A 14,849-nucleotide genomic window follows, 5' to 3' on the forward strand; every position below is an offset into this window, starting at 1 on the left:
CTCATCACTCTCACAGCTCCTGAAAGGTGCCTGTGCTCAGCTGGGCTGGGCTCTGTCTGCAGGAACTGACACAACCAGAGCACACAGCCTGAGCTGCACCAAGGGAAATTCAGGTTGGATATCAGGAAAAGTTTTACATTGAAAGAGTGATAAAGTTCTGGAATGTTCTGCCCAGGGAGGTGGTGGAGTCCCCATCCCCGGGTGTGTTTAACAAAGCCTGGATGTGGCACTGGGTGCCAGGGGTGAGTTGAGCTGTTGGGGTTGGGTTGGACTCCGTGATCCTGAAGGTCTCTCCCAACCCAGTGATTCTGTGAATTTTCCCTGCTCTTCCTTTTATCACCGAGGTACTTTAGAAGCATTTTTGTCACCCTTGATGGCCCAGGCCCCATTCAATTCCCTCAGGGTTTTATCCTTCCCAATCCCTGTGTGCTTGGATAAATTCCCTGTGTCCTCTCAGGTGCCTGGCCCTGCTCCCACCCTCTGGAGGTTTCCTTCCTTTCCAGGTTTGGGTTTGTCCCTTTCCCTCAGCGTGGCTCTGGAGTGCTGGACCTAAAATCAGCACCACTCCAGGCATCACCTGCAGCCTCCAAACCACCCTGAGCTGAGCTGGATCCCGGCAGAAACTGGGCGATGTCAGACTGGAGGATCAGGCTGAAAGCTCATCCCGGTCTCACAGCTGGGGAATTCCTGATCCAGGAGATTGGGATGCACCTGGGAGAAGGGAAAGAGCCCCAAAATCTCCCCCAGGCTGGTCCCATAAAGCCAGGAGGATTCCCAGCAGGCTTGGGACTGCTTTCCTCAGCTTTTCCAGCCTTGGGATGAGCTCAGAAGCCAAAGTTGTCCCCAAAATCTCTGAAATTCCTCCCAGAGCCTGTGACAAGCTGATTTTATCTGGTGCATAATCCAATGCAATCCAGTGGGGTTTCAGCAGTACAAATCTCCTATAAACTCAATTCCAGCAGTTGGAAACTCCTCTCTCCCAAAGCATCACTATCTTTCCTTGGCTCCTGGCAGGACATTTTATTTCCCTACAGGAAACCATTTATTAGTTGTTTATTATTAATGCAAAGTCCTTGAAGTGGATTTTGATTTCACCTGTTCTTTAGGGGAATCAGCAGCTCTTTATAAATCACTTTGCATCCAAATAAGTTCCAGCTTCACATCCATGAACCTCCAGAGACTGGAGCCACCAGGAACAAAATGTAATTTCCACACTGAGCTCGGGAAATTCAAGGTTTTGGCACCTCATCTTCGTTGTATATTGAGCAATAAATACCTGGTTGAGGCGGCAATGAGGTAAAAAGGAATTACACCTTGTCCTGCACCACTTTCTCCCCAGGCTTCAAAGATGGAAGCAACAGAACAGGGAAAAGGCAATTGTCATTTTGTAATTTTACAAGATTAGGTGCCAACAGAGGTATTTGAAAGTTTACAAGGTAATTGGAAAACATACTTTACCTTTGGTTTCAATAGGGATTTGCTTTGCAATTACCATCCCAAACTATTTGCTTTATTTTTATTTTCCATAATGAGAAAAAAAATGTTCTGGCAGAGATTTGGGGCCCAGATCCGCAGGGAGCACAGGGAAAATTATCCCAAATCCCTTTGGCCATCAGGAAGGAGCTTTGCTCAGGAAAAAGGGACAAATATCCACAATTCCCTGCCTGGCTTGAACAGGTCTTAGAACCCAAAAAATCCCAATCCTGCTGCCATTTCCAAGGCTCTCAGTGGTACCCAGCATGGAGCAGCCTCCTGTGCCCAATGTGTTGGGAAAAACACGGATTTCCCACTGGGAAGTGCCTCAAGCGCCTCTGAGAGGCAGCAGGAGGAAAGTTGGACACAGCAGTGGGAGCTGCACAGACCCTCCCATCATATTCTGCATCCTCAGTGATTTTGTGTTCCCCTGAAGTTTTACACCTCAGTTAGACCCTCCCCTAGAAATTCAGTATTTTGGTTAAAAAGGCAATGAGAGTTTTGTGTTGTTTTTTTTCAGAACCACACTGAAGCCAAACAAGCACATCCCACAGGATTCCCCTCACTGTGTACATCAACAATAACTGTGGGGGGGAGGGGGGGGGAAGCCCAAAACCACCACCACAGCAAATGAACTTTTTTTGTATTTTTCAGTGTAGAACCTTCACACACAAGCATTTTCTGTTAAGAACCAGGATTTAACCATTTCTCACTCAAAATGAGGCCCAACCACTCCCTGGTAAGGAAAGCTAACCCTTCCCCAGAGCTCCCAGATGATGCCAAACCCTCATCCCTGTTTAAACCGGAAGGGTTTAGCAGGAGGTGGAAGGAGCTGCTTCCTCACCATCCAATGCCCTGTGGCGCTGCCCAGGGCAGGGGACTGCAATGGGATGGGCTTTAAAGCTCCTTCCATCCCAAACCATCCCAAATTCTCTGATAATCCCACAGCCCTTCAGCTTTTGCTATGGGCACACCTGGATTTGCCCCCACTCCCTCCTCACCACCTCATCTCACCGATGTCATAGCCAGGGGGACTAAGCAAAGGCTCCTGGGCGTTCCCAAAGGATCTGCAGAGCACTCAGCTGGGAGGGAGCAGCATTTACCTGGTCAGTCCCCTCACAGCAGTGCCACTCCATAGCAGAAAAATACCCAGACATTTGGAATCCCAAAGGACTTAGAATTCCAGACCTCTGGCACACTTAGGTGTGTCTTTACCTCACTCCCTCCACAACAGCCGCGGCTGCCCCCGGATCCCTGCAAGTGCCCCAAGCTAGGCTGGTCAGGGCTTGGAGCAGCCCGGGGTAGTGGAAGGTTGGGCAGAGCAGGGCAGAGCAGAGCAGCCCCCACACTCCGGGAGCAGCTCCGTACAAAAAACCCTCAGAGCAGCTAAAACCTGCACAGAAGGGAAACACGCACGGATCAGCTGGGTTAGGAGACCATTTATTAGATAAAACTGAGCCGAGACGCTGCAGATGTGTCAGGGAGGCCCTGGGACGGGCCGAACGCTTGTGGTTGTCGCCTCATCCTCCCGGCGCTCAGTCCAGCTGCAAGAGAGCGAGAGACACGAGGGGAGTCAGCCGGAACCGGCACCCCCGAGCCCCTTCCCGCAGCCGCGGGGCTCACCTTGATGAAGCCGATATCCTTGGCGTACTGGCGGAAGCACTGTCGGCACATGTTGAGCCCGTACTTGCGGATGAGACCGTGGCGGTTGGAGCACACGCGGCTGTGAGGGAAACAGAGAGAGGCGAGTGAGGGCGGGGAATGGCGCCGGGGAGGGGAATGTGAGGGGAAGAGGAGCGAGGCAGGGCGGTGAGACGGCATCCACGACCCGGAGAGCGCAAGGGGCAGCACTGACCAAGAGCGGGAGCCCTGCCCGAACTTCCTGGGGTGGCTCCAGTAGAGCTGCTGGTGGCCCATGGCTGCGCGGTGCCGAGAGAAAGATGGCGGCGGCCGCCTGCCCTTATACCCCTCACGGCGCCTCCCGGCGTGCACCGCGCGCCTCACGCTTCCCGCCCTGCGCCGTCACCGCCGCGAGACCTGCGGGTGGGCCCGCTCCCCCTCCGTGACGTCACGCGGTGGGGCGGGACAGGTCCGCCCGCCCCGTGATGTCAGCGCTGCCGCAGTTTGTATTGTTAACGGAGCGGCCTTAGGACGCCGGGCGCAGTGGCGCGCGCCTGTAATCCTGGCCATGGGGGAGGCGGAGCCCGACGGATCGCTTGAGCCCGGGGTTCTGGGCTGCTCGTGCGGTGGGACGAGTATGTGTCCAAGCTGAGGCCGGCAAGTGACGAGGCATTGAGCCTGCGGAGCCGGAGTGGTGAACCGGCCCAGGTCTAGGTTAAGGAGCAGGTTGAAGCTCCCGTGGCGGTCAGCAAGGGGACCGCGTTTGTGAATAGCCGTGCCAACGTAGCCTGGGCAAGACAGGGAGACGTGGGCTCACCTTTTTTCGCCCCCCCACACCGTTAACACAACACGCCCTAAATACCCAACAAAACCCCAAACACCCCTTTTCGCCCCAAAATACACACCGGAGCACACCGCCTCCTACTGGACAAACACCCCAACAACCCCGCACCGCTCAACTACACAATTATCTGCGCCAACCAAAGCTGCCCTCAAATAACACATCTGCACAAACACTCAGCAAACGCCTCCCCGAGTTTCTTTCATTTTTTCTCCCAATGTCGCTTCATGTGCTCAAAGACGCCTCATGGCGCCGACACCAAGCCTGACCTAAGCCTTCCTGTCGCTTACCAAAGCTTCAGCTGCTGCTGTCACACCCACCTGCCCTCAACTCCTGTCTGTGTCCCTCCCACACACGCCATCCCTTCATCTCCTCCACGACCCCTCCCTCACACCTGCTGTCCCCTCCATGTCCTTACACAGAATTCTCTGGCCCTTCCTCTGCTCCCTCGTGCTCCTCGCACCATTCTGCCCTCTAACCTCTCTTTTCAATGCCAACACATCACCACGTGTTGTATGCTTTACTTGATGTTCATGGAAAACTTTATATTTTATGTTGTGCTCGGGCATGACTGCGTATTAGGTAGGCAGGAACTGGGGATTAGATGGGCGGATTTATGTAAACTTTAGTGTATAAATAATTTTGCTTTTTATTCCCTGGCGTGCTTGATTTGTAGACAATTTCCACTTTGCACCCTGCACAGAATAAACAATGTCTCCTTTCTAAACCTGACTTGTTCGTGTTTAGAGTCCCTAAGATTCGGCAACACCTTCGCTCCTCTGTGTCCGCCCTCAACTCCCCATGTCCCCTGACCCCCGTGTCCCTTCACACCCTCCATGTCCCCTCATCCTCCACATCCCCTCACACCTCCGTGTCCCCTCAGCTCCTCCATGTCCCCTCATAACTCCGTGTTCTTCACACCTCCATGCCCCCGCACATCCTCAGCATCCCCTCATATCCTCAATGTCCCCTCACACCCGCGTCCTCTCAGCTCCTCCATGTCCCCTCATACTCCATGTCCCCTCACACCTCGTGGCCCCTCACACTCTCTGTCCCCTCACACTCTCTGTCCCCTCACACTCTCTGTCCCCTCACACCCGTGTCCCCTCACGCCCCGCCGCTCCCGCCGCCTCTCTCTCCCCGTCCCGCCAAGCCGCACCAGCCGCCTCCAGCAGGAGGTGCCCGCGGCCCGCCCCGCGCGGCCAGCGCTGCGCTGAGGGCCCGCGCTCAGGCTGCCCGCCGCTGCCGGTGCGGCCACTGCCGCCGGTACCACCGGAGCCGCCGCCCGCCCTTCCCGCCCCGCGATCCCGCTCGCCGGGCGGCCCCGCGTCCCTCAGCGGGCGGCGGGCGGGACCGGACAGCGGCGGGCCGGCACGGCGGCGGGCAGGCAGCGCAGCGGGCGCCTGTGCGCGCACAGCGCGGGAGGCCCCCGGCGGCGCCGCCCGCCGTGCGCGGGCCGGGGCCGGTGCCGGGGCCGGGATGCGGCTGCAGTGCGAGGTGGAGGTGCTCAGCCGGCTCCTGCCCACCTGCGGGCTGCGGGGCCGCGGCCGTGCCGCGCGGGCGCTGCTGTCGCTCGGGCGCCCGCCTGGCGCTGCCGGTGCCGGGATTTACCTCATGGTGTGCACGGCGCGGGACCGCGGCGGGGCTCGGTACAAGGTGGGGACGGCGGCGGGGGCCGGGACGCGGCGGGGGTGCCCCGGGGCTGCCGCTGAGCGCGCTGTGCCCGCAGGTGCAGCAGAACGTGGAGCGGCTCTTCACGCGCTTCGTGGAGGAGGGAAAGGCCACGGTGCGGCTGCGGGAGCCGGCGGTGGATCTGTGCCTCAGCAAGGTGGGACCGGCACCGGGAACGGCGGGAGAGCCGCGGCTCACCGGGCTCTGACCCGCCGCGCCACGGCGGGAAGGGACTTAAATCCATCCTCTTCAACACCCTGCCATGGCAGGGACACCTCCCACCGTCCCAAGCTGCTCCGGCCCCAGTGCCCAGCCTGGCCTTGAGCACTGCCAGGGATCCAGGGGCAGCCACAGCTGCTCTGGCAATCCCAGCCCAGCCAAGAATTCCCAATTCCCAATCTCCCACCCATCCCTGCCCTCTGGCACTGGGAGCCATTCCCTCTTTTCTGGGCCGTGTTTTAACTCTTCTGCTTCAGAAGTCCATGTTCATGCTTTGCTTCCCAGCTTCTTTAGAAAAAGCTTTTTTCAGCTCTCTGGTGCAATGTTGGTCTTTGGCCTTAAATCCCGTGTCCCCTCAGCTCAATTTAATTCCCATGAAATTGTTGCTCCCTACAGTCTTTCTCATGGAAAAAAAAATTGAGAATCCTCTTGTTTTCATGGACAAACCATGACTGTGCTCACCGTGGCTTTCAAAGCACACACAGAGCAGGGCACAGGCAGCATCTCCCCGTATTTCAAATACCTCTGTATTTATTCACAGTTCCCAGAGGATTTGTAAAGTGTTTTTAACAGCACTAAACTCATCAGAAAAATTATATTATCACTAAATTCTCGTGTCCTTTTCTTCTGTGCCTGTTGCAGGAATCTTTTGTAGCCCTATAGGACAGAAAAGTAAGACAGGCTTTCTATCTTACCTAAAGCTTTAGAGTCAGGCTGTGTTAATAAAAGCAAATAATGTTGATTGGTGGTTTAGAAAATCCTTTTTTCATTTCTCTTACCCGAATCTGAGGAAAGCAGCCTTAATTTTATGAACCTGTTAAAGGGTTAAATAGGAAGGGAGGACACCAAACCCAGTTATATTTTTCCCTGTTAGAAGCCAATATGCTCTGTATTTTGCAACAATTAAAGCTTTTATATTAGATTCCGAATAACTTCTGCTTCCTTTACTCTGAATTTTTCAGCTGAAGAGTGGGAATTGAAAAAGTTTCTCTGAAAATATTACAGGTTCCTCTTTAGCTCTCCAACTCCAGAACCCAAATTTAAGATGTTTCATCTCCTTTCCATAGTTTTCTGCCAGATTTTTGTTACTTCATTACAGAAAAGCTCCTTAACTCTCAAAGATAAACAAAAACTTTGTGCAAAAGAGATTTCCAAAGACTGGAATATTGGTTATGTGAAATCCCCCTGCTTGTGCTGTGCCAGGCACTGGATTTGCTGCACTCAGCCAGCTCAGGAATGGAGTTGGGAAACATCAGTGCAGAGCATTCACCCTGGAGCAGAAATAACAAATCCTGGCTGTTTCCTGGGGTTTGTTTCCCTTCAGCAGGCCTGAACCTGCTTCCCTGGATCCACCTCAGCTCTGATTTCCTCGGAGCTCTCACACTTGGGAGGCATCAACACAATTTAAACTCCTTTTCCAACATTGTCTGTGTGGCTGAGACTTGGGGCTTGGGGCAGGAAATTGCATCCTGAGCTCTTCCAAGTAATTATTTGTTTTCTTCTTTTTTCTTTTTTTCAGGGTTTCTCAGCAAGAGATTTGGAGATCTTACATGGCCCTTAGGGGAGGGCTTGTGGAGGGAATTGTGCTTTGTGCTTGAGAGCAAAGAAATCCTGCCTGTAACTTCATTCTGGTGTGCAGTCTTGATTTCACTTGGTCCTTACAGATCTGGAGAACTTTTTGGACTTAATTACCATTTTAGTGATCTTGGAAATGCCACGAATCTGCATGGAATGAGGGGAAATTCTGTAGCTAAATGTGTGTGATAGGCTGGCTGAGATAATGAGGGCTGGTGGTCTCAGGATCCCAGGCTGGTTTGGGATAGAAGGGACTTAAAATCCCATCCCATCCACCCCTCCCACTGTCCCAGGCTGCTCCAAGCCCCATCCAGCCTGGCCTGGGGCATTCCCAGGGATCCAGGGGCAGCCCTGGCTTCTCTGGATAAGCTTGGATCCAAAGGTGTTTGTTGTGCATCCTCCCCACCTCTGGAAGGTGTCACAGCAGGAGTTGTGCTTGGAATGCTTAAGGAAAATGATCATTTCAGTTTACACATGCAGTCAGTTAAGTTTGACCTTTAATGTCTTTATTTCTCCCACACTTCCATCCAGGATTATCTCCAATATCTTTGTTTTCTTGTGCTGGGTGCTTATAGCACATTGTGTGTTCTAGTTCTGAACCCTCTCAAATTTGGTCTAAACAAATACATTTAGGAGCAAAATTGTATTTGAGGTGCAAATTGTGTCCCTGGGCTTGGGCAAGTGGCAGCTGGGAGCACAAGGACAACCTCTGGGCTCTCAGAACTCCAAGTTAGTTCTTTTCTTTTCTTTCCATGGTTGCAATGTGGTTTTTATTTTAGAATTCACTTTTCAGCTCAGTGCCTGTCAGCTGCACATCAGCTCGAGCAGAGACTTGCTGGAAAATCTAGAAGAGAAAGATTTGGTCACAAATCTTCAAAGAAGTGAATCAAATCAGTGCAACAGATGCTTTTTGTTTTCTGGAGTTCTCTGGATCTTTATTTAAAATGCAGATCACTTGATACTCTGATACTGAGAGTTGGTGGGAGCCTTTAATGGCCTCCCACTGCCAGAGGGCAGGGATGGATGGGAGATTGGGAAGGAGTTGTTCCCTGAGAGGGTGGGAAGGGGATGTGCTGGAATTGCCAGAGCAGCTGGGGCTGCCCCTGGATCCCTGGCAGTGCCCAAGGCCAGGCTGGACACTGGGGCTGGAGCAGCCTGGGACGGTGGGAGGTGTCCCTGCCATGGCAGGGTGTTGAAGAGGATGGGATTTAGGATCCCTTCCAACCCAAACTGTCCTGGAATTCTACTGCCAAACTATTGTATCCCAAGTCGAGCATTATTTGGTCTTTGCAAAGAATTTCCCTCTTGCCTGCTGCTGGCACAGCCAGAGTTGTGTGTGGCCACCAGCAGTGACTTCACCTTCCTTTCGCTGAATTCAACCCTAGCCTCCATCCTTTTCTTTCCTAGAAACTTCCAGGAATTACTGCCTCAGGGTTTAGAGCTCTGATTTCCCCATGTGTTTTTGTAACAGTCCTTGATCCTGGTGGATTTTAGGGATCTCCCAGTGCATCAGGGGTTTTTTCTCTACTTCATTTCCAGCTGTGGATTTGGTGCTTTGTTCCTTCCCTGGGTGCTGCAGCACAGTTTGACCAGGATTATTCATTACAGAGCTGTTCCCCCTCCCGTCCCACTGCCCTGCTGAGTGACACACACAAAACAGCCCAGAGAGTGTTCATAACCAGGATAATGAACTTTTAACTCCAGCCTTGTGTTCCCCTGCAGGCAAATGTGGTCAATTTAAAGACTTTCCTTTCAGCCGTGAGACTGGCTCACCAAGGCAACGACACCGGAGTCCTCCCTCTCTCACCTCTGGTCCCAGCAAAGAACTCCGACGTGGAGAAGCCCAAAACCAAAATGATCATCACTTCCAGGAGGGATTATCCCCTCACCAAGAGCTTCCCTTTCTCCCTGGAGCACCTGCAGACCTCGTACTGCAAGCTGGCCAGGATCGACAGCAGGGTGCTGTGCCTGAAGAAGCTGCGCAAGCTGGACCTGAGCCACAACCACATCAAGCAGCTGCCGGCCACGCTGGGCGACCTGGTGTGCCTGCAGGAGCTCGACCTGCACGACAACCACCTGGAGGCCTTCAGCGGGGCCCTGTGCAGCTCCGGCCTGCAGAAATCCCTGCAGCTGCTGGACCTGAGCCAGAACCAGATCCAGGCTCTGCCCCTGGAGTTCTGCCAGCTGCGGGGCCTGGTGCAGCTGCGGCTGGACGACAACGCCCTGCTGCGCCTGCCCTGCCGCATCGGGCAGCTGAGCCGCCTGCGCTTCCTGTCGGCCGCGCGCAACAAGCTGCCCTTCCTGCCCTGGGACTTCAGGAACCTCTCCCTGGAGAACCTGGACCTCTTTGGGAATCCTTTTGAGCAGCCCAACCCGCTGGTTCCCAACATCCAGCTGAAGATCCCCTTGACTCTGTTGGAGTGTGCTGCCAGGGCCACCGTCAATCACAGGTAGGGGCAGGGAGGGCACAGCTGGCGCTGCTCCTTCACACCTGTCCTCCCTCACCTGCTTCCTTCCTTTCCCCTCGGTGCCTGCTTTCTCACCTGTTAACTTCATAAGATGAAAATTCCTTTGAATTTTCCTTGTCAAGTCATCAGGATAAGGATTATTGGTGCTTTTGAAAGCATTTAAGGAAAGGCAGAGATTGAAGTGTTTTCATCCACCAAAGGGGGATGAACAGAATCTTTTTGGCCAACTTTGGGAAAAGAGAATCAATTCTGCAACCCTGAGCCACTTCTGCAGGCTTTCCCCTGCCATAGGTTTTCCTTGAGCTCCTCATTTCCCTTGGTGTTGGAGTGAAGGTGTTCTGACTTATTCAGAGAGCCCAGCTCTGAGGTAATTTAAAAAATATGATTTCACCCAGTAAATCCCACCCCCCCAGGCTGCTGTTTGTTCTCAGCTCCCTCCTCTTCCCCCACACCGCTTCCACCCCTGATCCTTCGTGTACCAGAAGCCTCCAGGTACCATCAGCTGCTGCTCCCACCCTGCTCTGGGTGGGAAGGGAGCCCAAAGACAGAAATTTGGCACAGAAAAGGGGGAGAGAGAGGCGGGAAGTGTCCCTAATCTGCACCCTGTGCCCGTTCCTGCCTTGAGGGTGGGCAGTGCCCCATAAACCCCGGGTAATTGTGCAGAAATTTGCACCAAAGGCATCCACAGGCACACCCTGAAGGGAGCTGAGCCACCACATGTTCTGGGCCAAATCACCAACTGCTGACCTTGCTGATTTTATAATTAAACCCCACATGTCTCCTTTCCCAACGTTATATAAATTGCAGTGGGTTTGATGTAAATATTAAGGCTTTTTTTCTAGACGATTTTATCCCTCAGCACTGGTCAGATTTCAGTTATTGTAAAAACCTTGAGAAAGGGATGAAACAGAAGGAGAAGGTGCAAAAATAATGTTTGGAAATCAGTCTTTATTCTGGGAAAGTACCAGAGTATTTGATTATGTATTTCCCAGAAAAAAGGGGTGTTCTGAAATTAAGGTGGGGAAAAAAGACCCCAGAGGAGTCTTAGCTGTGTGAGTGGAAAGACTTGGGGATGTGTAGGTGGAGGCAGGATGTGAGTCAGTGGGATCTGTGCTGAGTTTGGAGAGCCAGCTGGGCACTGCTGAGCCCCACACTTCAGCCACCCCAACAATTCCTCAGGGGAATTATTTACTTTGTACCCCAAGCTCAAAACAGCTCCACTGTAAATTCCAAAAGGAGCAATTCCCCTTCCCAACTCTGGATGTCATTGCTGACACGATGGATGGAGAGAGCTGTAGAGCAGGAGAACTTTTAATTTGCTGCCTGCAGGGCAGTGCTGCTGCAAAAGGCTCCATTTATCTCCTGCTTTCTCTGAGTTGTGTTTGGGCACTGCTACTCCTGGGTGTAAGAGGGAGGAGTCAGTGGTGGGGGCCGTGTCAGGCCAGGGTGAGACACAGAGGGTGTGAGGGAAGAACAGAACGTGCCCAGTTGTCTCATTATTCTTAATCTTCCTTTAATTCCCTAATTCTCATTACTCTTAATCCTTCTAATTCCCTAGCTGGCTGTGGCCCAGGCTGCCAGGATTGCTGTGAACTCCCTTTTGGGGTGTCTCCCAGAGTTCATGTCCTTAGGGACTGCCTTGGGAAGTGGCATTTCAGTCCTAAAATTGGAAATTTCATTCCTGAAATCCCAGGAAGTGGCATTTCAGTCCCAAATCTCTAGTTTTCCATGTCTCTGTGATTCCTGGAGAGGCTCCCAGGAACAGAGGCTGGACAGAGTTAAAGGAATAAAATGGAGATTTATTTAAAGGCCTTCACAGGACACACCTTGGGCAGTGCAAGAGCCTGGCTGTGGCTCCACCCCAGATAGACCCTGAGTCAGGAGTTTTCACACTTTGATAAGTTTTGGTCCATTTCCATATTGGAATTAACTGTGCAATCACAGCTCCAGGTTTTGCAGTCCCACCCTCACAAATTGCTCTCCTCAGTTCCCTGGTTTTACACTTTTTGGGCCCAAAGCTGCAGTGGTGTCCTTGGTTCTGGGGCTGGAAAAGGATTGTTCTGTGGGACTGAGCTGTGAGGAGAACCTGCTAACACCTTATATCAAGTTCAGAGTTATATATGTCTGCGTGTATGTCACATATTTTATGAAAAATCCCTTTGCCAGGATTTTTCTTCTGAGAAGCTGAGAAGCCTCAGAAAATGTAAGAAATGTAAACAATAATTATCTGATTGCCTAGAATGTGGTTTGGAGGTTGCTCACCAACAGGTGATTGGTTCCATGTGAATTGTTTTTAATTAATGAACAACCCCAGTCCAGCTGTGTCGGGACTCTGATCATTCATAGGTTTTTTAATTATCATTCCTTTTCTAGCCTTCTGATGCCTCCTTTCTCTTTCTTTAGTATAGTTTTAGTATAGCATTTTAATATGATATGATATAATATGATATAATGTGATATGATATAATATAATATGATATGATATAATGTGATATAATATGACATGATATTATATCATATCATATCAGCCTTCTGAGAACTTGGAGTCAACTCTCATCTCTCACCTCTTCCTGAGGACCTCACAATACCTCAACAATTAATAACCACATGTGTGTATATATATATGTATGTATATGTATGTATGTATATTTTTATATGTATATAAATACATATATATATAAATATAGATGTGTGTATATATGCACACATATGTGTGTGTATATACATATATTTATGTGTGTATATATACATGTATATGTATATATATATATACACACATGTTTTATATATGTGTATACACATATAAATACATGTATATATGTGTGTGTGTATATGTATGTGTGTGTGTATATATGTATATATATATATACATACACACACACACACACACACATATATATATATATATGCACACTCACCAGTGGAGTACAGAGTCTGGAAACACGAAAGCTGAGCCTGAAGGCACCCTGGCACCACGTGCCCCGGGAGTGGCTGGTGCCCGTGTGCTGTCCCAGCTCACTCTGTGCTGACTCCCCCTCTCTCCTCTCATCCCACAGGATCCCTTATGGCTGCCACCTCCTCCCCTCCCACCTGTGCAAGGATCTGGAAGTGGCCAAGACGTGTCGCTGCGGCAGCGCCTGCCTGAGCAGCTTCATCCAGATCACGGTGACCATGAACCTGCACCACGTGGCGCACACCGTGGTGCTGGTGGACAACATGGGCGGCACCGACGCGCCCGTGCTCTGCTACTTCTGCTCCCTGCACTGCTACTCGCAGTTCCTGGACAGGCACCTGCAGAGCCACGGCTGACACCGCCACCACGGCCTGGAGGGGCCTGCACGTGTCACCTGCGGTGTCACCGCCGCTCCCTGCGGGGACACATCCCTCTGGGAGGGAGGGAGGGAGGGGACACGGCCTGACCCAGCCTGGCCTGGCCTTTCTGCCCCTTTGGGAGGGAACACAGCCTGACCCAGCCTGGCCTGGCCTTTCTGCCCCTTTGGGAGGGAACACAGCCTGACCCAGCCTGGCCTGGCTCTTCTCCACATCTGGGAGGGGACACAGCCTGACCCGGCCTGGCCTGGCCTTTCTGCCCCTTTGGGAGGGGACACAGCCTGACCCAGCCTGGCCTGGCCTTTCTGCCCCTTTGGGAGGGGACACGGCCTGGCCCGGCCTGGCCTGGCCTTTCTGCCCCTTTGGGAGGGGACACAGCCTGACCCGGCCTGGCCTGGCCTTTCTGCTCCTTTGGGAGGGGACACAGCCTGGCCTGACATGGCCTTTCTTCCCCTTTGGGAAGGAGGGGACACAGCCTGGCCTGGCCTGGCCTGGCTCTTCTCCTGCTCTGTGAAGGAGGGGACCCAGCCTGGCCTGGCTCTTGTCCTGCTCTGGGAAGGAGGGGACACAGCCTGGCCTTCTCCCCCTCTGGAATCTCCTCTCCTGGAGCACAAGGCAGTGTTGAGCTGCAGAGAGCCTTTCTCCGAATGTATTTCCCTTTTCCTGCTGCCAGGGCTGTGCTCAGGGTTGCTGGGTGTGTGGGTAAGTGGTTCCTCCTTGGAAGGACAGAGGGAATTTGAATTTATCCCAGATTTCCCACAGGAGCCCTGAGCTCTGCCAGGCCAGGACTGCACTCCCCTCTTGCCAGTGGAGCAGCAATCACATCCAGAGCAGTTACAGAATCCCAGGTGCTTCTTTTTTTAAAGGTTCTGTTACACATTCCCTTACATTCCCACCAGAGCAGGGACCAGCACTGCTGGGTTTTTACCAGAGCAAATGTTTGTTTTTGGGGTTTCTCTCTTTGTGATACCAGAAATGTCTGTTTTCTAAATATGTGCCTGAAACTTTGTTTCTTAATCCTCCTGTTTTAACCATTCTGGAATTTGTTTCACTGTGTTGACAGATTAAATTTTGAAAGCCTTCCATGCACGTGTGGATTGTGTTTTGTCTGAGGGGTTTTCCATCCAGTCTGTTCCAGGAATGAACTGCTGGTATTTTTCTGGGGATGCCACCAAAATGTTGAGCATATCCACAAATTCTTTTATTTCCTGTTTTATCAGCTGCTCCATGACTGGGAGATGGGAACAGCAGGGAACAAACACTTGTGATTCTAGCATTAATCCATCTGAATTTTTTTCATTCTTACCATTCAAGAATGGGTTGATAATCCTAATCTTTCAAATCTAGAATTATTTTATTTTGAGAAGTTTTTAGGAATCCCATTCCCTGGGAGATGTGATGGCTTGGAGCACACTGAGTGCCAGCTGGGGAGGTTTAGTTTGGATTTTTGGGTAAATTTCTCCATGGAAAGGGAGGTTTGGCATGGGGCACCGATGGAGTCCCCATCCCTGCAGGCATCTGGGACGGTTTCCTTATCTTGTTCCTGCTATTCTGGAATTATTTTACTCTTAAATTAGTGTTGAAAATTTTATAATTGCAATTCTAGAATTAATTGATCTGAATGTTTTAATTCTTACCATTCAAGAATGGGC

The 14,849-nt window shown here is 51.8% G+C and overlaps 2 protein-coding genes across 2 annotated transcripts; one reads left to right on the top strand and one right to left on the bottom strand.

The window, feature by feature from the left end:
* Window positions 1-2,897: 2,897 nt before the first annotated feature.
* Window positions 2,898-3,476, bottom strand: RPS29 (ribosomal protein S29). The gene is made up of 3 exons (XM_084207585.1): window positions 3,329-3,476; window positions 3,097-3,196; window positions 2,898-3,017 (listed from the first exon to the last, which is right to left on the bottom strand). Exons 1-3 carry the CDS (start codon window positions 3,388-3,390, stop codon window positions 3,009-3,011), a joined length of 171 nt encoding a protein of 56 aa, XP_084063711.1. The 5' UTR covers window positions 3,391-3,476; the 3' UTR covers window positions 2,898-3,008.
* Window positions 3,477-5,364: 1,888 nt separating this feature from the next.
* LRR1 (leucine rich repeat protein 1) lies at window positions 5,365-14,280 on the top strand. Its single transcript, XM_084207998.1, has 4 exons — window positions 5,365-5,590; window positions 5,664-5,762; window positions 9,122-9,849; window positions 12,924-14,280. Exons 1-4 carry the CDS (start codon window positions 5,414-5,416, stop codon window positions 13,174-13,176), a joined length of 1,257 nt encoding a protein of 418 aa, XP_084064124.1. The 5' UTR covers window positions 5,365-5,413; the 3' UTR covers window positions 13,177-14,280.
* Window positions 14,281-14,849: the final 569 nt, after the last annotated feature.

The sequence above is a fragment of the Fringilla coelebs genome (genome assembly GCF_963513975.1).
Source record: "Fringilla coelebs genome assembly, chromosome: 6".
NCBI lineage: Eukaryota > Metazoa > Chordata > Aves > Passeriformes > Fringillidae > Fringilla > Fringilla coelebs.